At 34.2% G+C, this 24,189-nt stretch overlaps 3 protein-coding genes across 3 annotated transcripts; all 3 read right to left on the minus strand.

The window, feature by feature from the left end:
* Positions 1-862: 862 nt before the first annotated feature.
* On the minus strand, positions 863-2,063 carry LOC132184570 (transcription factor MYB123). The gene is made up of 3 exons (XM_059598250.2): positions 1,931-2,063; positions 1,703-1,832; positions 863-1,614 (listed from the first exon to the last, which is right to left on the minus strand). The coding sequence occupies exons 1-3, from the start codon at positions 2,061-2,063 to the stop codon at positions 966-968; spliced, it is 912 nt and encodes a 303-aa protein (XP_059454233.2). The 3' UTR covers positions 863-965.
* Positions 2,064-6,787: 4,724 nt separating this feature from the next.
* LOC132184667 (transcription factor MYB123-like) lies at positions 6,788-7,991 on the minus strand. The gene is made up of 3 exons (XM_059598386.2): positions 7,859-7,991; positions 7,631-7,760; positions 6,788-7,539 (listed from the first exon to the last, which is right to left on the minus strand). The coding sequence occupies exons 1-3, from the start codon at positions 7,989-7,991 to the stop codon at positions 6,891-6,893; spliced, it is 912 nt and encodes a 303-aa protein (XP_059454369.2). The 3' UTR covers positions 6,788-6,890.
* A 12,827-nt stretch (positions 7,992-20,818) lies between these two features.
* LOC148584658 (uncharacterized) lies at positions 20,819-22,299 on the minus strand. The gene is made up of 6 exons (XM_088518561.1): positions 22,113-22,299; positions 21,802-22,010; positions 21,416-21,646; positions 21,238-21,330; positions 21,053-21,154; positions 20,819-20,956 (listed from the first exon to the last, which is right to left on the minus strand). The coding sequence occupies exons 1-6, from the start codon at positions 22,297-22,299 to the stop codon at positions 20,819-20,821; spliced, it is 960 nt and encodes a 319-aa protein (XP_088374687.1).
* Positions 22,300-24,189: the final 1,890 nt, after the last annotated feature.

Genomic DNA, 24,189 nt, shown 5'->3' on the forward strand with positions numbered 1-24,189 from the left:
GGGCCCATAATCAGGTTGCTATCAAATTGGTAACAAAAGCTTTGAACTTGGCCAAGTTTTTTTTTCTCCGTTTTAAAGATGAAAATTGTCTCGACTTTTACATCGATCTACCATGTAAATTGTAGCAACCAATCTTTCTGAAACAATTTATCCCAAAAATAACAATCTGTTTAATGCTGTTGAATGTTGCTGAAAAAGTTACGAGTTTCTTTGAGATTATGTTTGAGGAGCGTAAAAATATTTTTAACACTCAAAAAATTTGTTTGAAAAAAAAATTACTCGTTTAATAAAAAAATTAAAAGTCTTTTTAAAGGTTTAAAAGCCTAAAAATGATCAAAATGCACTTTTAATAAAAGCTTAAAAATGAAACTTTTGCTTAAAATCTCTTTTTGACTTAAAAGCTCTATTTCTCAAACCCAATTACAAACCTGCACTAAGTCTGAAACCCTAACAAACAATATTTAAGAGAATTTATCTATGATCTTCAAGAGGTAGCTCAATCGGTTAGGACCACACTTAATGAAGTAGAGGTCACTAGTTCGAATCCCCCTCCCCCTCTTGTGCGGACATGTCAAAAAAAAAAAAAAAAAAGAATTTATCTATGCGGTTTTTACCATTTAAATATTTCTTACGTAGTCTTGAGCAGAAAGATGCTATTATAGTCGTACTTTAATAAAATAGTCATTCTGATAATCATTTCTTCCATTTTTAATTAAAAAAATTACGCGTATAGTTGTTGTGAGGACATTATGACTGCGTAAAGAGACCAAAGCAGAATTTCTTTCTGAAGTGTAATATGTTTTGTGAGGAATTAAAATAGTAATTCAGAACACAACAATCTAAAAATAGTAAAATGCAGGCTTGTTATTTATTTATATGTACAAGTTGTCGCCATCTTCTTAATTCTACAAGTTCCTAGCATTACTTTAATTATGATATTGATAATATTATTTTTTCCTTGTGTGTCACGGCCACTCCTGAGAATCAAGTAAAAATGCCAAAGATTCTAGATCCAAATTGGCACGCTCCTCGAGACAGTAATTTGTTGTCCAATCCTTGAACATTGCCTCGTCAAAATGTGGGGACTGGTCAGGACCCATACACAGACTGTTGTTGAAGTTATGCTCCCCCTCTGCATATTCATGGCTGCAGGCTTGAAACTCGTTGCAGCTCAAACTGAAGAAATCGGCGTCTCCAGCACAAGTCTCGTGAAGCTCTTCAGCTCCACGGTGAACTTCTAAATTACCCTTATCTTGATCACTTTGAATCGCTTGAGGCTCGGCTGGGTCTATGGCGGTTGATGAGTTGAAAGAATGATGTTCGTTTGGAGATGTCAGCGCCGGGATCAGCACGTTGGTGCATCTAATGGCCTTGGTTCGGAATACGTGGGGCGGAGTTGCTGCAGCCTGCGAAGGCTTCGGCGCCGGCGGCTCACCTTTCTTAGGTTCAACTGTCATCTTTTTGTTTCGTGATCTGCTCAGGGAACTTTTTTGGGCAGGTAGTGAAGGTGAGTGAATTTTTTGAGCCTTGGCTTTCTTTGCTAGGGTGGTGTTCCAGTAGTTCTTGATTTCATTGTCTGTTCGCCCAGGTATCCTTCCAGCTATTAGAGACCATCTACGTATATGTGATGGAGAAATTAGTTGCTATAAAAAATGGCAGAACCAGAGAACAGAGTGGGAGGGAAAGGATTACAGAAGAGCACCTGTTGCCAAGAAGATTATGGAGTCTGACAATGAGTTCTTCTTCATCATTTGATATGTTACCTCTCTTAATATCCGGCCTTAAATAATTCAACCATCTAAGTCTACAGCTCTTACCACATCTCTTCAGACCTGCATTAATTTTCTTGATTGGTTTCACCAGAACAGAGAGAACAGAGCAAGAGACATTCAAAACAAAGGTTTAAGAAAATGACAACAAAAAAAGGTACCAGCTCTCTTGGGGAGGTTTCTCCATTTGCCTTCTCCATGGGCTCTAATGTAAGCAGCAAGTATTTTATCTTCCAAGGCAGTCCATGCTCCGCGGTTGAGTCCTTCTTTGGAGCAGCATGGACTCCTCCCCATCTCTCTCTTTTTTTCTCATGTGAAGGACGCCCCATGGCGCCCCTTTATAGCGCACCAAGTCAAGGTGAACGCCACTGAAGTCGGACAGGTGGCTGTAATAAATCAACCTTTTCTGTTTCGCAAGTCATTGAGGTGGCAGCTAAAGTCCAACAACAATAGTTATGACGTGCGGTAGGGTTTGGTTTCTATGACTTAAAGCACACAAACCATATAGACCTGTAAACGGGCACTGTTGGCGTGTTGGAGGCATGCATGGAACCACTCTACCAGCATCTCCGACAGTGAATTTAGTAGATTCTTTAATCCAACATTAACCGGGATACGGGACACATGTTACTGTTATGGTAGTCGTTAAATGCACTAATTTTAAGTCATGACTATTTTTTCCAACACAGATTAGATTATTTTCGATTCAAATGAATTATAGAATATTCAATTAGTTATATTTTATAGGTATTTTTGTCTTTTCACTTTTTGGTGGAACAAAAATATCATTTTAATATAACTAACCAGATATTCTCCGGTTCAAATGAATTGAAGAGGATATCAAGTCTTTCAACACTCCCCATGCCCATCTCTAGGGGTAGGCAGATTAACCAGTTACCGATTACTGGTCGTGTACCGGTTTCGACCGAACCGATATACCGATATCCTTATCGCTTAAATTTTTTATACCGGTATGCTTATCGGTTCGGTTAGAAATTTCATATCGGTTAACTGTTTAACCGATATAAACCGTTAAATAGGGATGCCAAAACGATGTAGTTTTGAGATTATATATATACCTATGTAACCTTATCTTAATTTGGGTTTGGGTAGGTTTTATTTTTTATTTTTTAGTGATGGCATTGGATGAAATTTCTTTGCCTTTGGTGAAAGCATTTTTCATTAACTAGTTTTGTTAGTCTAATTAGCATTGATTATGTTAATTAGTCCATTTGCTTTGGAAAAATATATTTTATAATATAAAAAAAAGTTGTGGTGGATCAATATAAAAAAGCTTCAATTTTTATCCCAAAAAACAAATATTTGGGTCCCAACAAAAAATATTGGGCCCTAAAACAACTTATTTTTAATAAATTATTTTAGCCCAACAAAAAGTATTTGGGCCCTCAAAAGTAAAAAAAAAAAAACTCATTTTTGGCCCAACAAAATAAATCAATATAAAGCTCACGGTTAAATCGGTTAATCGGTTTAACCGAACCGTTTAACCGTGTACCGTTATAACCGATAATTTCGGTTAAAATTTTTATTGGTTCGGTATCGGTTAATAAACCGTTTAACCGAAAATTATCGGTTAATAACCGATAAGAACCAAAATTGGACCGTTTTGACCGATACTTGGGCCTACCCATCTCTACCTCTCTTCCACCATTACTTCTCTACACTACCACTGCCACAATTCTCTGCTCACACTCTAATCTTATGCCAAAAGAGTATGTCATGTTGCTACCTAAGAAAACGATAACCACACTTATACTATTCCTCATAAGACTCTTCATGGTTATAGCCAGAAATTATCTAAAGTCGCTTATATAGTCAGTTTCACCCGATACACAACCAATGTCTTTGTTTGTTAACAACATGGAACAACACGGTATTGTTCATGGATTTTAAATAATAATAATAATAAAAGAAAGAATAATGATTGGTATAAAAAAGAAAGTGAAAAAGTAGTATTAAAAAGTGAAAAAAAAAATTTTGTTTTGTAGTGATTTTTTTTTATTTAAATAATAATAAAAAATAAATGATGTGATATAAAAAGTGAATGAACTAATATAAAAAGTGAGAATGTTTTGATTTTGATTTTTTTAGAAAAATGAGATAAATAGTATTGAGGGGAGTGGTGATGTTTGGTGGTGTTTAACAAACACCACCTTGAATCTTGATACATGCCCGCCTTTATAATCTCATAATTCAATGTTGAACTTACATTTATAATTTAGAGTGTCACAATTTCCCTCGCTCGAAATAACTTTTCAAAATTACAAATTGAGTTTCATGGAATCATTTATATATATAACCCAATCTCACTTGGTATACAACAAATATAGGACTTCACAGATACATGCCATTGTAATTGACCTATCTGATTTAGAAGTTAACTTTCACATTAATCTAGGATATTATAGTCTATAGATCCTTGTTAGTATATTGCTTAATTGGCCTTTTGTCACTACAAAAAAAAAAAAACGATTTTTAGCAACCGCAATTTTTGTGACAACCCGGAAGTCGTTGCTAATAATCACTTATCAGTGACAATACTTTTTTTTTTTTTTTTTTTTTTTTATTGTTGTTGATATGTTGTCCCTAATATTAAGACAAAAATCCTTTTTGCGTGTAGAAAGTTGCGGAAAAAAAATTCGCGATGGAATTTGGTTTATTTGCAACGACAAGAGTCGTCACATATAACAAATGATGACGATGGATGTATGTCAATTGTCTCTCTGCCTCCTTAGCAGCTCTAGTTCTTTATTGGCCAATCTTCTATGTTTGACATTTTTACACAATTTTTTTTTTTGACATGTCCACATAAGGGGAGGGGGACGAAATATTCGAACTAATAACTTCCGCTTCATGAGGTGTGGTCTACAGCCGATTGAGTTACCCTTTGGAGACTTAGATTTTTTTACACCTAATGTTAAACTTCAAGCAATTGAAGGTTGTGGTTTAGAAAACCAAACTCCAAGAGAGATAGCATGCAACGGAAGCTTTTGCCAAAGGCTCTCTTATCACACAACAAAAAAGTTAAGCAACGTTACAAACTTCTTTTTTCATTCAAATCATCCAAACTCCTCAATAAATAGGATCCACATCCACCCATCGAAAGCCATTACAAACATCCAATTCAAAATCAGGTGTCAAATTTAAAAATTTTGTATTTCATAAAGCCCCCATCATTTCATAAACCATACGCCTATAAATGCAAATATACCTCTCCATTTTTTTGGTTTCATGCACAGCCTACAATATAAAGTACTCCATGCTGCATGCCACGGCGAAACAGGGCCTAAGCAGTGCGTTTATGGTAGAATAGGATCATCTCCAGTTAATAGCCAAGATCTCTTTATCTCATTAATAAAAAAAAAAAAAAATGTATATATTATATATATTTTAAAAATAATTAAAAATTAAAAATAATAATAAAAAATTAAAGGGTGGCTGGCCATCCGAGTTGGGGCTAGGGGCTACCCCCAAGAGCCAAATCTTTTTTTTATTTTTTTATTTAGCCAGTGGCGGGGCCACCCCCAAGGGTCATGGGGTGGCTTCTAGTTTGGGGTGGCCGAAGCCACTCTAGCCACCACTTAATTTTTTTTTATTTTAATTATTTTTAAAATATATATAATATTTTATTATTATTATTATTATTATTATTTTTTATTAATGAGACATAGGTCTCATTTATAGCCTCAATATCTCTATAGAGAGATCCTAACCATTAACTGGAGAGGATCCGAATACATTTATGGTAGCTTCAACCACATTTAGCATTCGCATGGCCACCCGAGGATGCCACCCTCCCTCTTTTGCCTTCGCTCTCTTGGAAGCATAGTATAAATTTTTTGATCCTTTGATATTAGAAATTAAAACATTTAAACAATAGTCACCAAAATTTACCTTTTAACCATAAAATGTCATAGATTCCTCTTATTTCCAAAGTAAAATTTTTAATCTCATGGAGTAAATATTTGGGGTGTTACAAAAGCCCTTGCTTAGGTTGCTTTGAGGCAGTTTTATTCTCCATCCAAGGTTCCTTCTATTTACCTACCTTGGGAGGATGTGATAAAGTGTTGGGAGTCAATTGGTCAAGGACTCTAGGACCCATCTCTTGGGACTTTACAAACATCATTATGTCCATTCAATGAAAAGTGAAGGAGGCCATGAGCCTTGTGTCACACGACCCAATTGCCCAAGGAGAAAGGAAAGGGAGTGGTTCCTGATCTGCTTGGGGACTCTAATTCTGATGGCCAAGCCCGATGTCCCCCAAAAATGCCATCAGGCGTTGGCTCTTTGGCTAGATGGGGAGAGCTATTCGGGAATCTGTAAGGCCAATTAGGAGGCTCTTTCCCGACAACTACTTGGCAAAGAGGAGCGATGAATTTAACATGACAAATATTGGGTATTAGAACTTAATACCCAATATTTGTACCTTTTCTTGGAAAAACAACATAGCAATAATTCTTGGTGGAGCGCATGATCAGGTGGCTATCAAATTGGTAACAGAAGCTTTGAACTTGGCCAAGTTTTTTTACTCCTTTTTAAAGATGAAAATTATCTCGACTTTTACATCGATCAACCATGTAAATTGTAGCCACCATCTTTCTGAAACAATTTATCCGAAAAATAACAATCTGTTTAATGCTGTTGGATGTTGCTGTAAAAGTTACTAGAGTCTGAAACCCAACAAATGATATTTAAGAGAAAATTATCTCTTTCTAAAATTTGAAAAAGTCTATGCGGTTTTTACTGTTTAAATTTTTCTTATATAGTCTTGAGTGGGTAAATGCTATTATAGTCGTACTTAAATAAAATAATCATTCTGATAATCATTTTTTCCTTTTTAATTGATAAAAAAAAAAAATTTATGGGTATAGTTGTTGTGAGGACATTATGACTGCGTAAAGAGACCAAAGCAGAATTTCTTTCTGAAGTGTAATATGTTTTATGAGGAATTAAAATAGTAACTCAGAACACAACAATCTAAAAATAGTAAAATGCAGGGTTGTTATTTATTTATATGTACAAGTTGTCGCCATCTTCTTAATTCTACAAGTTCCTAGCATTACTTTAATTATAATATTGATAATATTATTTTTTCCTTGTGTGTCACGGCCACTCCTGAGAATCAAGCAAAAATGCCAAAGATTCTAGATCCAAATTGGCACGTTCCTCGAGACAGTAATTTGATGTCCAATCCTTGAACATTGCCTCGTCAAAATATGGGGACTGGTCAGGACCCATACACATACTGTTGTTGAAGTTATGCTCCCCCTCTGCATATTCATGGCTGCAGGCTTGAAACTCGTTGCAGCTCAAACTGAAGAAATCGGAGTCTCCAGCACAAGTCTCGTGAAGCTCTTCAGTTCCACGGTGAACTTCTAAATTACCCTTATCTTGATCACTTTGAATCGCTTGAGGCTCTGCTGGGTCTATGGCTGTTGATGAGTTGAAAGAATGATGTTCGTTTGGCGATGTCAGCGCCGGGATCAGCACCTTGGTGCATCTAATGGCCTTGGTTCGGAATACGTGGGGCGGAGTTGCTGCAGCCTGCGAAGGCTTCGGTGCCAGCGGCTCACCTTTCTTAGGTTCAACTGTCATCTTTTTGTTTCGAGATCTGCTCAGGGAACTTTGTTGGGCAGGTGGTGAAGATGAGTGAATTTTTTGAGCCTTGGCTTTCTTTGCTAGGGTGGTGTTCCAGTAGTTCTTGATTTCATTGTCTGTTCGCCCAGGTATCCTTCCAGCTATTAGAGACCATCTACATATATGTGATGGAGAAATTAGTTGCTATAAAAAAATGGCAGAACCAGAGAACAGAGTCGGAGGAAAAGGAGGGTAGAGTAGAGCACCTGTTGCCAAGAAGATTATGGAGTCTGACAATGAGTTCTTCTTCATCATTTGATATGTTACCTCTCTTAATATCCGGCCTTAAATAATTCAACCATCTAAGTCTACAGCTCTTACCACATCTCTTCAGACCTGCATTAATTTTCTTGATTGGTTTCACCAAAACAGAGAGAACAGAGCAAGAGACATTCAAAACAAAGGTTTAAGAAAATGACAACAAAAAAAGGTACCAGCTCTCTTGGGGAGGTTTCTCCATTTGCCTTCTCCATGGGCTCTAATGTAAGCAGCAAGTATTTTATCTTCCAAGGCAGTCCATGCTCCGCGGTTGAGTCCTTCTTTGGCGCAGCATGGACTCCTCCCCATCTCTCTCTTTTTTTCTCATGTGAAGGAGGCCTCATGGTCCCTTTATAGCCCACCAAGTCAAGGTGAACGCCACTGAAGTCGGACAGGTGGCTGTAATAAACCAACCTTTTCTGTTTCGCAAGTCATTGAGGTGGCCACTAAAGTCCGAGTAGAGATATTCGGCATCCAAGGACCATCCTAGCATCTACCAAAGTTTAACGTGACCAATTTTTTTTTTTTTTTTTTTAAATAATGTCAGATATTTTACTTTTTTTTTTTCTTTTTTTTTAAATTGAACAAGAGAGATATTAAAAAAAATTTAAATTTAAGGTATTAGCACTAAATTTGAAATATCAGCACCAAATTTAAGGTATTAACATCAAATTTAGGATGATCAAATCCTTTTTAAGTGATACAATTCTTAAAGTGTTAACCTTCCACAAATAGATTTTAGTTTTTAACTTAAAAATAAATTTTGAAGTATTAAAAATTAAATATTAACTCAAAAAAATTTAACTAAAAAAATGACAAAATTTATTTTTATTATTTCTTTTTAATATATGTACAACGCTAGACAGCCTTTTGACAGCCGCATAGTAGACTCCTAAAGTCCAACAACAATAATTATGATGTGCGGTAGGGTTTGATTTCTATGACTTAAAGCACACAAACCATATAGACCTGTAAACGGGGCACTGTTGGCGTGTTGGAGTATGCATGGAACCACTCTACCAGGAGATATGCTCTTCTTCATTCTACCCAGCATCTCCGACAGTAAATTTAGTAGATTCTTTAATCCATCATAAACCGGGATAAGGGACACATGTCACTGCCACATCATATTGTAGTAGTTAATTGCACTAATTTTAAGTCATGACAACTATTTCTAACACAGTATCTATGGCGTCTCGAATTTTTAAATTATAGATATTTATTTGGTGATATATTATTTATATTAGGTAATGATATTTATTCTTGAGGAATTAATTAGATCATATGAATATTATAAAATAAATATTAATTTGAGATCTGATTTGATATAAGAGATTATATTTTGATTGGATGATTTAAAAGATATGATAATTGAAGATTGATTAATATATTTTGGAGTATGATTATTATACTTGGTGATTGATGTAATGAGATTTTATGAAGTGATAAATTCGTGGAGTTATTAATGGAAGTTGTGATTTTATTATATTTGTTTTTTTATAAATGGGAATGAAATTCAACCCACTTCCTATTTTTTCCCTCTTTTAACCTTACTTCCTATTTTTTCTCTCTTTTAGCCTTCCTCCTCTCACACACGTAGGTCTCCCTTCCCACTTTAAATATTTTTTATCTTTATTTTCCTTTATAACCACATAAAGAGATTGAGATGAAATCAGAGAAAGGAGATTGAGCGAGAAGATGAGAAAAAGAGTTTGGGTGGGAGAGAGAGAGAGACAGTGATTGAAAAATTTATGGGTAATGATCAATTATACTAGAATGAGTTTCGACAAGTAATTACCCTTGATGATTCATTCATGTAACCCACTGATCTTACTTACTGAGTAAGATATTGATATCCAATAATATGGATTCTTGTGGTTTTATTACTTGTTTGGCCTTTTGATATATATGATTCAACAATGATTTATATAATCGGGACAAATTGACTCATCACTTCACAGTTTTTATAGTACTTGCAGGAATGAAAAGTTAAGGTAATTATACAGTTGTGATTAGAGATTCATACTTGAGATATACAGAGATTCCAAATTGGAGGAATTTGCCTAGAGTTTAGACAATCGGATAGATTTGTATAAAGGCCTTATTCGGCATATTTATGGGTATTTTGTATAGAGAAAAATATTTTAACGGTATTATTTTCTATTGATAATTACAGTTTTTTCACTGTCTGATATTATTTCAGCGTAACACTCGATTTATTTACAAGATAAAAGAACAAAAATATCGGGATGTTACATCATCTCCGGTTCAAATGAATTAGAGAGTATTTAATTAGTTATATTTGATAGGTATTTTTGTCTTTTCACTTTTTGGTGGAACAAAAATATCATTTTAATATAATTAATCAGATATTTTCTGGTTCAAATGAATTGGAGAGGATCCTAATTCTTCCAACACTTCCATGCAGCCATGTCTACCTCTCTTCCACCATTACTTCTCTACACTACCACTACCACAATTCTCTGCTCACACTCTAATCTTATGCCAAAAGAGTATGTCATGTCACTACCTAAGAAAATGCTAACCAAATTTATACTATACCTAAAAAGACTCTTCATTCATGGTTATAGCAAGAAATTATCTAAAGTCGCGTATATAGGCAGTTTCACCCGATACACAACCAATGGCCTTGTTTGTTAAACAACATGGAACAACACAACATTGTTCATGGATTTTAAATAATAATAATAATAAAAAAGAATAATGATTGGTATAGAAAGAAAGTGAAAAAGTAGTATTTTAAAGTGAAAAAATTTTGTTTTGTAATGATTTTTTTTATTTGAATAATAGTAAAAAGTAAATGATGTGATATAAAAAGTAAATAGAATGATATAAAAAGTGAGAATGTTTTGATTTTGATTTTTTTTATAAAAAAAATGAGATGAATAGTGTTTAGGAAAGTGGTGATGTAAACACGGCCTTGAATCTTGATACATGCCTGCCTTTATAATCTCATAATTTAATGTGGAACTTATATTAATAATTTAGAGTGTCACAATTTCTCTCACTCGAAATAACTTTTCAAAATTACAAATTGAGCTTCATGGAATCATTTATATAACCCAATCTCACTTTGTATATAACAAATATAGGACTTCACACATACATGCCATTGTAATTGACCTATATGATTTAGAAGTTAACTTTCACATTAATCTAGGGTATTATAGTCTACACATCCTTGTTAGTATATTCTTTAATTGACCTTTTGTCACTACTGGAAAAACAATTTTTAGCAACCGCAATTTTTGTGACGACCCAAAAGTCGTTGCTAATAATCACTTATCAGTGACAATAGTTTTTTTTATGGTCATTGCTGATGTCACATAAAAATTTCATATTGTCGTTGATATGTTGTCCCTAATATTAAGATGAAAATCCTTTTTGCGTGTGGAAAGCTGCGGAAAAAAAATTCACGATGGGATTTGGCTTATTTGCAACGGCAAGAGTCGTCACATATATATAACAAATGATGACGATGGATGTATGTCACTTGTCTCTCTGCCTCCTCAGCAGCTCTAGTTCTTTATTGGCCAATCTTCTATGTTTGACTTTTTTACACTTGTTTTTTTTTTTTTTTTTTGGACATGTTCACACAAGGAGAGGGGGATGAAAAATTCGAACTAATAACTTCCGTTTCATAAGGCATGATCCACAACCGATTAAACTACTCCTTGGAAAACTTGACTTTTTTACACCTACTGTTAAACTTCAAGCAATTGAAGATTGTGGTTTAGAAAACCAAACTCCAAGAGAGATAGCATGCAACAGAAGCTTTTGTCAAAGGCTCTCTTAGCACACAACAAAAAAGTTAAGCAACGTTACAAACTTCTTTTTCATTCAAATCATCCAAACTGCTCAATAAATAGCATCCACACTACAAAAAAATAGATGTTTTTTGACGTGGCAAACAGTAACTTATGTTTGCCACGTCAAAAACTTTTGATGTGTCTAAGCAGACACGTCAAAAAAAATATTGTTGACGTGTCTTATTTTAACACGTCAAAAACTTTTGACGTGTTAGTTTAACACGTCAAAAACTTTTGACGTGTCAATTCCACACGTCAAAAACTTTTTTTAATAAAAAAAAAATGTAACATTAATTTTGATATAAACAAATATGCATTAAAAAACAATTAATGTTAATTGGCATAAAAAATTTATTTTTATTGTCATTAGTATAAATTATAATTCTTATTGTGATATATATATATCACATGCATGCCAATTAATATATAAATATATGCATGCATAAGATAATATATATATTTATTATAAGTTTTTGACGTGCCAAAAACTTTTGACGTGTCATGCATGGCACGTCAAAATGTTTTGACGTGTCAAGCATGACACGTCAAAAAAATATTAATTTTAATTATATATATATGTCAAAACTAATTTTAATTTTGATATAAATAAAATATGTATTAAAAAACAATTAATGTTAATTGGCATAAAAAATTAATTTTGATTGGATAGAAAAATTATAGTTTATCATATTAGTATAAATTACTTGGTATATATATATCATGCATGCATAAATTGATCAGTCTAGTAATATTAATATGATAGCTAGTCATATTAATTTTGTAAAAATATATAAACCATACTTGATACATTTATTTTATAAGATCCGCAAACCTCATATGAACTCGACAAACACAACATATGTGGTCGGTTAGTTGATACATCTAATTATCTATACATCTAGAATATTAATTTATTTATTCTCTAATTAATTTTAATTGGATAGAGTAAATATAATTTTAATAAAATTTTAATAAATAAAATTTATAATAATTTAAATAAGATTATATAATATATATATATATATATATATATATATATATATTATAAGTTTTTGACGTGCCACACATGGCACGTCAAAAACTTTTGACGTGTCATGCATGGCACGTCAAAATGTTTTGACGTGTCAAGCATGACACGTCAAAAAAATATTAATTTTAATTATATATATATATATGTCAAAACTAATTTTAATTTTGATATAAAAAAATATGTATTAAAAAACAATTAATGTTAATTGGCATAAAAAATTAATTTTGATTGGATAGGAAATTATAGTTTATCATATTAGTATAAATTACTTGGTATATATATATATATATATATATATATATATATATATATATATCATGCATGCATAAATTGATCAGTCTAGTAATGTTAATATGATAGCTAGTCATATTAATTTTGTAAAAATATATAAAACATACTTGATACATTTATTTTATAAGATCCGCAAACCTCATATGAACTCGACAAATACAACATATGTGGTCGGTTAGTTGATACATCTAATTATCTATACATCTAGAATATTAATTTATTTATTCTCTAATTAATTTTAATTGGATAGAGTAAATATATGATAGAGTAAATATAATTTTAATAAAATTTAAATAAATAAAATTTATAATAATTTAAATAAGATTATATATATATATATATATATATATATATATATATATATATATATTATAAGTTTTTGACGTGCCATAATATATTATAAATTCATTATATTATATAATTAAAAATATAATATAATGAATCATATTATTTTTGTTTTATTATAATTATATACGAAATTATATATATATATATATATTAAATCAGAAATATACATATATAAATAAAATATATTTTTTATTAGTCTTTTGCATGTCACGTCAAAAGGCTAATAAAAGTTATTATTTTAAATTCTTTTAATTATATATATCACACATATAAACGATATAGAGATTGAGTTTTTGACGTGCTGGGTTTTGGCACGTTAGAAATTTCTGACGTGCCAAAACCCAGCACGTCAAAAATTATTACTGTTTCAATTTTTTTTTTTTTTTTTTTTTTTTTTTTTTTTTTTTTTTTAAATCTGGTTTATTTTTGACGTGTAACTTTTAGCACGTCAAAAATTTTTGACGTGCTAAATGTTAACACGTCACTAAAAAAAAAAGCGGGATTTTTAACTTTTTTCCCTCTTTTTCCTATCTTCTTTCCCTCTTTTTTTCCCTTTATAATTCTTTTATATCTTTGTTCATTTTTCTCTCATTTCCAGACTCAACTCTCTCTCTCTCTCTCTCTCTCTCTCCTCTCTCAATCTCCCTAGCTTCTCTCTGCAGCCGGCCAGCTCCCTCTAGAGGGAAGAAGAAAAAGAAGAAAAATAAAAGGAGAAGAGAAGTAGATCTGCAAAAAAAAAAAAAAAAAAAAAAAAGGAAAAGAGAAGAAGAAGAATAGAAGATAAGAAGATTTTTTGGGTTTGGGTTTTTGATTTTTCAGGTTAATTTTTTTATTTGGTTTTTGATTTTTGAAGATTTTTTGGTTTTGAGTTTTTGAAAATGAAGGAAAGAAGAGAGAGTAAGAAAATGGAGAAAAGAAGAGAGGGAGAGAGCTAGGGGGGGGGGGGGGGCAGTAACGAAAATGGAAAATGGAGAAAAGAAGAAAGAAGAGAGAGAGTAAGAAAATGGAGAAAAGAAGAGAGGGAGAGAGCTGGGGGAGGGGGGGACAGTAACGAAAATGGAAAATGAAGAAAAGAAGAAAGAAGAGAGAGAGAGTAAGAAAATGGAGAAAAGAAGAGAGGGAGAGAGCTGGGGGGGGGGGGGGGGGGTAACGAAAATAAGAAAATGGAGAAAAGAAGAGAGGGAGAGAGCTGGGGGGGGGGGGGGGGGGGGTAACGAAAATGGGTGGGGGGGGGGGGGAGAGGGGGGGGGAGAGAGCTGACCATATAATTTTAATTGAAAAATAATTTAAATTAATAAATTTTTTAATTAAAAAAAAAAATTTAATTCAAATATTTTTTTAATGGCCAAAATTTTTGACGTGGTAGTGTTGCCACGTCAAAAAAATTTTGACGTGCTAAAATTCAGCACGTCAAAAAATTTTTGACGTGCTAAAATTCAGCACGTCAAAAATATTTTTGACGTGGCAAAATTGACACGTCAAAAATGTTTTTGACGTGGCAACACTACCACGTCAAAAATATTTTTTTTGACGTGTTACTCCCGACACGTCAAAAGTTTTTGACGTGTCACTGTAGACACGCCAAAAACCCCAGTTTTTTGACACCTACCCTTTTAACGGTCAATAAACGTCAAAAACGACGCGTCAAAAGAGGTTTTTGACGTGTCAATACCATTGACACGTCAAAAACCCCTAGTCAAAAACTAGCCCCATTTTTGTAGTGCCATATCCACACATAGAAAGCCATTACAAACATCCAATTCAAAATCAGGTGTCAAATTTAAATTTTTTGGATTTCATAAAGCCCCCATCATTTCATAAACCATACGCCTATAAATGCAAATATACCTCTCCATTTTTTTTGGTTTCATTCACAGCCTTCAATATCAAGTCCACCATGCGGCATGCCACCGCGAAACAAGGCCTAAGCAGTGTGTTTATGGTAAAATATGATCATCTCCAATTAATGGCTAGGATCTCTTTATCCTATTAATAAAATAATAATAATAAATGGGACATCTATCCCATTAATATAAAAAAAATTATATATTTTAAAAATAATTAAAAAAACAAAATAATAAAAAATAAGGGGTGGTTGGCCACCCCATTGGGGGTGGCTGGCCACCCGAGTTGGTGCTGGGGGTGGCTTCGGCCACCCCTCATGGCCCTTGGCCACGCCCATGGGGGTGGCTTCGGCCACCTCAGACCGGCGGTCTGGGGTGGCCGCAACAACCCTAGCCACCCCTTAACTTTTTATTATTTTTTTGTAATTTTTTATTATTTTTTTATTATATATATATATATATATATATATATATATATATATATATAATATTGTATTAATTTTTTTTTTTTTTTTTATTAATGGGACAGATGTCCCATTTATAGTCTCAAGATCTCTATAGAGAGATTTTGCCCATTAATTGAATATTCTCCAGTTCAAAATGGATTAAAGAGGATTCGGATATGTTTATGGTAGCTTCAACCAGGCCATCCCACACATTCAGCATTCGCACGGCCACCCGAGGATGCCACCCTCTCTCTTTTGCCTTCGCTCACTTAGAAGCATAGTATAAATTTTTTGATCCTTTGATATTAGAAATTAAAATATTTAAACAATAGTCACCAAAATTTACCTTTTAACCATAAAATGTCATAGATTCCTCTTATTTCCAAAGTAAAATTTTTAATCACATGGAGAAAATATTTGGGGTGTTACAAAAGCCCTTGCTTAGGTTGCTTTGAGGCAGTTTTATTCTCCATCCAAGGTTCCTTCTATTTACTTACCTTGGGAGGATGTGATAAAGTGTTGGGAGTCAATTGGTTAAGGACTCTAGGACCTATCTCATGGGACTTTACAAACATCATTATGTCCATTCAATGGAAAGTGAAGGAGGCCATGAGCCTTGTGTCACACGACCCAATTGCCCAAGGAGAAAGGAAAGGGAGTGGTTCCTGATCTGCTTGAGGACTCTAATTCTGATGGCCAAGCCCGATGTCCCCCAAAAATGCCATCAGGCGTTGGCTCTTTGGCTAGATGGGGAGAACTGCTCGGGAATCTGTAAGGCCAATTAGGAGGCTCTTTCCCGACAACTACTTGGCAAAGAGGAGCGATGAATTTAACATGATAAATAGGTATTAGAACTTATAATTTAGGAAAGAGATATGAGAATAAGGAAGATAGAATTAGAGAATTAAGGTGGTTCAGTTTATAGCCTATGTCCATACATCCCGCTACATTTTTTCTTTAATTTCTTTGATTGTATACAATACTCTATTTATATAGAAAGAGTATGAACGTTACAATTATTTTCTACTTTTACATTAATAATTATAAATTTAATTTATCATTTGTAACTCTTATTTCTTGAATTCTTGCAATTCTTAATTCTTGAGTTTTTTGTCTTTTGAGTTATTATAACTCTTGTCTCAATATTAGGGGACTTCCTTCAAAAGAACAATTGAACATGTTCCTCCTTGAGAGATAATGTTCTTTTGAAAGAGGATGAGTTGCCTCCATTTGCCTCTCACCTAACAAGACTAACTTTCTATTTGTGTAAACATTTCAGTATCTCTTTAGCATCCTTAGTCTGGTGACCATATACGCTCCAATTTATTTCATTTTTTTGCAACGCCTGCATTACTTGGAGAGCATCACTTTCTAATTTCACCATTTGCAACCCCAATTCTAGGGGTGTCAATGTGGGCGGTTAGAAACAGCCCGCTAATCACTAACCGCTAACCGCCTTTTTCTATAATATATTTTTATAATTATAATTATAATAATATTTATACATATAACATAATCACTTAATCATTAAATCATAATTTTTTTTTAGATAATTAAATCACAATTTGAGTATTAATATATTATTACTATAATTTATATGATTATATCACATGATCAATTGGTCATTAAATCATTTGATTATATAATAACAAATTATACATATATAATATGACATAACTCATAAGTATATCAATTCATACTAATACAACAATTAAGTATATAGAGACTTAGTTCCAATGTATGTTATAAACTTATAAGTGTATATATGTTATAAATTATAATTATACAGATATGCATATGAATAATATAAATGTATAAGATCAATACTTAATCATATGATTCAATGACAATTCAAATATTTTATTCAAGTTAATCATATTATTAATGTACAATAATAATGTGATTCATATAATATCAAATTAAGTAATTGGCATTAGATTCAATAATGTGTTACTTATAATCACAATTCACTACAAAAAAATAATTTTTTTATGACAAGAGATTTCTGACGTTTTCTAGTGTCTGACACGTCAGAAAATTTTTCTGACGGGTCGTTTCTGACGCGTGTCGATTGTCAGAAACATATATGTCGGAAAAAAAAATTTCCTGACGTGTGAGTGGGTAAAACGTCAGAATTTTCTGACGTTTTACCCATTCACACGTCAGAATACTTTTTCTGACGTGGCAGGAATGCCACGTCATAATTTTTCTGACGTGGCAGAAATACAACGTCAGAAAATTCTGATGGGTGAAGTTCCACAACGTCAAAAAATTTCATGACGTTGCAGTTTGCATACGTCAGAAAAGTTTTGACGTTGCATCACAGCAACATTAGAAAACGTCTGACGTGGCAGAAGTGCCACGTCAGAAATTTTCTAACGTGGTAGAATATGCCACATCAGAAAACTTCTGACGTTGGAGTTCGACCACGTCATAAATTTTCTGACGTGGCATTTATGCCTCGTCAGGAAATTAGGTATATATATATATATATATATTTTTTTCCAAATTTGCCTGATTTCCAAATTTCCAGATTTCCTGGTTTCTTTCTTGTTTCCTGAATTGAATTGGCAACATGAAACAATTTCTTTCCTGAATTCAATTTATACAAATTGAATTGAATAAATTGCCAATTCAATTTATTCCTGAATTGAATTGGCAATTCACTGTTTGGTTTACAATTTGTACACCATTTAATTTGTACAAAAAAAACCATTTTTTTCATGTCATCTTTCCTAAGGATGTACTAGGGACAAAAACAAATGGCACGATAAAACCATGCTAACATAAGTTTAACAATACGAAAGGATGTATGTCCAAAAATTTAGTTACATATAATAGAATTCGACATTCAGATCTATCAACAAAAGAAATAAATAGAGACAAGCATGGAATAACTGGTAGGTCATTGAGTTAATTCAACAATTATATTATGATATATGTCAAACCAAAATCGAAAACAAAATCAAACCAAACTAATATGTCTTATGTCCAACCATACTTGGCAATATGCAAAGGCCATAATATACTGGCAACAACATCCATGAGCTCCTCATACCGCTATTTCCAAAGGTTTCCCAGATAGCTTGATGTATACTGGCAACAACATCCACAAGCTTCTTCACAATCTGCTGTAAGAAATAAATTCAAAAAAAGATGTTACTCTACAAAGAGAAAGAAATACTCTACTCTATCCTGTGGAAGACAATACTGAATAAACTATAAACTTTCCTCCATGGCCTACCAAACATATTTTTAATAAATCAGATTCAAGAATGTATTACTTCTTAAACTTGACATGCTAAATAGCCATATATATTTTTCTTATATTCCAATCCACCTATATAATTTTTGACCATTTATAAAGCAAGGGTACGAATACCACAACCTAAAACTTCTTCAAAAAAGTATGAATTGAACAAGCAAGGTAGAGGTATTTAATAAATATCGTAATGTCAAAATGTTGGTAAAATTGTTTGAAATTTTTATCGTTCAGGCATCCTTGTTGTGTTTGACATGGATGTTGGTAAAACATCCTTGTTGGTAAAACATACCCTTCCTATGTTGTACAATTCTCTTAATTTCTACAACTATTTTCCTCAACCATTGTGCAAATAATAAGGGTCATATCCTATTGTCCAAGGTGCATCATATGTATGTCCAGAAATATTTGACAAGTATCAGATACAATTAATACACTTTCACCAAGTACTCATATGTGATACAGATATGACTTATGTGTAGAAATATCCATTATACATAACAAATTTTTAGCATGAAATAACTTCCAACTAATAAAACTGGAAGTGTACATGATGTGTCACCACAGAAAACAAACAAGAGCAACCTTTAAATAAAAGAAAGCAAACTACAAGTGCATCTTCCAGGGAGTTTCTACCTCGTTCGTTGTGTCTGACAACAGTGAGGAACTCATAATTTAGACAACACATACAAATCATTAAAGTAAACAATAACGTTCGATAAGAATCATAAAATACAGGCAATACATACGTAAGCGGTTGAGAAACCCGAAAACCCTTAGTCTAACCAAAACTAGCAGTTTACCATGAACTAAATTGAAGCATAAAGTACCTTCAAGAACATAAAAGTAAATTGATAATTGATATTTTCAACCGGTACCCAAATATCATAATTTGTCCTCTTCATATAGTTACATAGTTACAAGAGACCCAACCTATATATTAAACCTCAAACGAAGTATTGACTAAACATCAATTTAATGCAACTTACTATTTATCATATAGACATAATTATATGGATCACAAACATGCAGTCAATACGTCAATCATATACAACCAAACAATAACTATTGTTTGAAATATAGTTTTGTTTGACACAACTAAACAATAACAAAATATATAATATGTTTACCAACTACGAACTCACATACAAGGCTCAATCTAGGTCGATAGCCTCCTCATTCGACAACTTATCCACAATACCTGGAGATGATAAAACAATCAATCAAGAAGCAATAAGTGTCTTTCTTATCATGATCCTAGGCGAAACACAAAAAAATGGACCATAACAACTTTAACATATATGCTAACCAAAATGACATTATTATAATAGAACAAAAAATGCACTAACTACACTTATAAATCATCATCAATGCAATATCTATATATATATCTTCCGACTGGAAAATAAGATCCTTCTAAAATTAGACACAAACACAATGCTAACGTTTAGTAGTAGAAATAATAACAAACATTATCGAGGTCGCTATCAACACTAACAACATAAAAAACAATACTAATTCCAATCTAATGTATCACCAAATCAATGAAGAACAAAACATTTTGCAACGTCATAAAATCCATACATACATATATATACTCAAGAAAACCCAAAGCAAAAAAAAACAAATTGCATTACCTGGTTCACTCCCCACCAATGATTTCACTACCAAACGGGCTGGGGATTCTTTTTCTGTTACATCTTTAACTCGAGTCGTATCAGATGAGGACCTCGACTGCAACATGTGCTCAAGTTGACGAAAACGTGCCTCGTACAAAGTGGTCATACTAGCACGGGTCTCAGCTAGCCGCACAGAAACCTGCTGATCAACCTCCACTCGCTGTACATCTAACAGCGCAACTATCTCCGCCCTGTGCCTCTCCCGTTCAGCTTGCTGCGCCGCTGCCTGCTCTCGTTGTGTCTCTAGCAGCGCATCCATCTCCTACTTATGCTTCTCCCGCTCAGCTTGTAGAGCAGTTTCTATCATTTCTGGGACACCAGAGCTCCCGGAAGGTTGTGAGCGTGGCGCGACTGGTCTATAGTAGGAGTGTATGCTACCGCGCACATGTAGTAGACCTGCTCCAACCTAGCGAACCCGACCTGCGTACTCCGGCTTATTGCCCATCCCCTGTGCGTACGCATCGTCGGGCACCCACCGTACGGTGCCCTCGGTGACAGATTGTGTAGCAGCCGGGTCAGTGGGAAGCAACTCCTTCATCCTCTCCTGTATGGCACACATTAACAGAAGCAATTAGAAATATTAAATTAAATTACAAAAAAATATACATTAACCAAAACATGTCGGTTATTAGTAGCGTACACATCTTTCCTTGACCAAGTCATTTGGATATCTGCCAGTCTTCTTCACGTGTGTGTTGATGTAAGACTGCGCTCGTGTTGGCGGAATCCCGGTATTTATGAACTGCATACACAAATAAAACGTAAAAAATTAAAACATAAACACAATCAACATAAATTATATATATAACTGATCAAAAAACATACTTCTTCATGTGTAGCCCTGGCATAGCTCTTTGATTCGGTGTAGTAAGGCTCCTTGTTCTTCGACCGGATTCCCTTCATATATGCAGCATATTCCTACACAATTAACATTGTTAATATTTTAGGCTAACATATTCATTTTAATAAAACTAAACAAAACTCACTAAAATGTGTGACTTACTTGATTCTCTTTCGTACACAATTTCTCCAATAATATATTCACGTCCTCTATATTGTACGTGGATAATTGTCCTCCTTCCCTAGCCTTCACTGTCGCCGGAGTATCGTCCAACGTGATATGAAGACTCTGCTTCAAGTCATACCTCCAAGTCGTATGCTTGTTTCGCTTATCAAGGAAAGCATCCTGTTTTATGGCCGCGATATCGCAGTCAGGTGGGATATAGAAGTGCTTCTGCATATATTCACACATATATATGCATTAACAATATTGTCCATTTATTTGAGATAAATATATGAATATATAAATCATTATCATAAATACAATAATATTTAATTATAACATACCATCAATGCATGCCAAATATCTTACTTCTTACGCTCCGATACCTTCTTCCACTTGTCGCTAATCCGTACATAAGTACTGCTCCTAACGAACACTCCGGTCATCCGTCTAAATTTGGAAGCACTTTGTCCCACAGGCTGCCACGCAGGGTTATACTCGCACACGATCCTTTGGCTATCGGGGATCTCCCACAGCTTGTGGCATGACTTGACACTCAATATATGGTAGTGGGTGATGCCATTTTGATCTAGACCTAATAGATTACGAATTTGAACAAGTTAGTTACTTATTTAAACTAACCACATATTAAAATTAAATAAAATACATGTTCCGATATTTTAACACATATACTTACTTATCGTCCGAATCTCATCCACCGCCAACGGGCGTGTAGCGGCATCATCAGAATGCGTGTCATGCGCGACACCATCCTCATCACCCTCAGTGCTATCCGGGGGCTGTGTTTCATCACTATCATCCACCTGTGCTCCGCTACTGGGGTATGGGTGCCGCTGGAAATGGCCATGGGAAACGACCCCCATATCGCTCAACGTCGTGAAGTCAAGCGTGAACGTGTGGATGTGCTCGGCTCTGCCACGTCAGAATGCTGAGGATCTACATGAATGTCATCACCACATCCCACGTCCCACCCTGCATCGGTATGCCCTTCCACATGATGTGGAAGTATCGGTCTATACCCTTCTGGCTCCATATTAGACCGGGGGGACGAATGTAAATCATTGGCGGCGGATGTCAACTGTACGGTCGGTTGCCTCTGTGCTTTTCTCTTTCCCTTATAACTCATGTCTCCCTGCAAAATACGTTGCGAAACAAATTAGTCTTTAAAATAATTAAATAGGTACAAGTATATGTAAAGTAATCACACATTTAAAATTTTAAACATATACTAGTTACTCAATTAATTATATATCGTTTCCACAAACTACATATAAATTTTATGGTTAACCTAAAAAGTAATTATAAATTAATGTAAACATTTCTTTTAAAAGAAATAAAAGCTAATAAAATTTCAAAGATAAACATATTTCCAATTTCATTAAATGACATAAGCTTCGATTGGTTCTAAATCGGGTCGGACGTAATCGACATCATCAGGTGCGTTAACATGATCGTGATTGGAACTCAAGAGGAGGGGTTCAATCTCGTGGTAGCTGCTACTAGAATCGTCAGACCCTTGACCTGACCAACATCATACACGTTTCTAGGTTTAGTCCTTACAGCGCAAGTCCAATCTGGGTTCCTTTCATCTTCGACGTAAAATACTTGGTCAACTTGTGAAGTTAGCACAAACGGCTCATCCGTAATACTCTCTCCGGTGTGGATAAGGTTTTTGAAATTCACAAGCGTTATGCCATACTCGTCAACCTTGTACCCCCTGTCCCTCGTGTTGCCCGCCCAATCACACTTAACAAAACATACTTTGTCCTATCGTAGTACTCAACCTCAATTATTTGGGTTAACTTCCCGTAATACGTTTCACCATCAGTACTCGGCACACACATGCCGCTATTTTGAGTCATTTTTCCGATATCAACTGACAGAGTGCAGAACAACTTCCCATTAACCACATATCTGTTATACTTGACTGCAGTTTCCTTTGGTCCTCTACAGTGCATTACCAGTTTCTCACCCAGCTCCTGTCTGCGTAAGTCGTCCAATCCATTGACTTGCGTATAATGGAGGGCAATATATGAATTGAAATTGGTCTATATAGGATTTCTAAGGGAAACACGTATACACCTCATTTAACCAGTAAGAACACAGTATTCTTATGTATTCACGATACCAATCGACAAATAGTTCGAAATGGTGGCTTTCCAACTGATTGTCCGTTGTTCGCCCTCTAAGCGTTTCCATGTATATCATACAATTTGAAATTAAATTCAATATAGTGCACTCGAAATTAAGATTGTACAAGGAATGGTATGGCAAGTACTAGAGAGATGACTTATGTCCGTAGCGGTAATAACTCGTCTGAGTTAAACAATATATATCGATGAATCTGTGCCAGTGTAATACGGTTGAGGATGACTCGTGTTCCCGCCCCCTTACAATCATCAGGGTTTCGTTGGGCCTTATTATGAAACGTCGGTGCGTCATCCAAATACATCGAGCAAAATGTCACCAACTCAGTTGCTATGTAGCCCTCCGCAATACATCCCTCGGGAGCCGCTTTATTGCACACATTAGATTTGAACCCCCCTAGGCTCCTGTATATGGAAATCAATCAATCAATTGCAGTGATTCACTGTCTTTTATTAGTGGGGAAAAATAATAATAATAACTTAACGATCAAACTTTACCTCTCAGCCGCATACATTCACCTATACTGAACTGGTCCACCTAGTTGGTATTCACGGACAAGATGCACGACAGCATGAACCATGCTCGTGAAAAAAACTTGTTCCATC

This window comes from Corylus avellana, chromosome 7 (assembly GCF_965113065.1).
Source record: "Corylus avellana chromosome 7, dhCorAvel1.hap1.2, whole genome shotgun sequence".
NCBI classification, from domain to species: domain Eukaryota; kingdom Viridiplantae; phylum Streptophyta; class Magnoliopsida; order Fagales; family Betulaceae; genus Corylus; species Corylus avellana.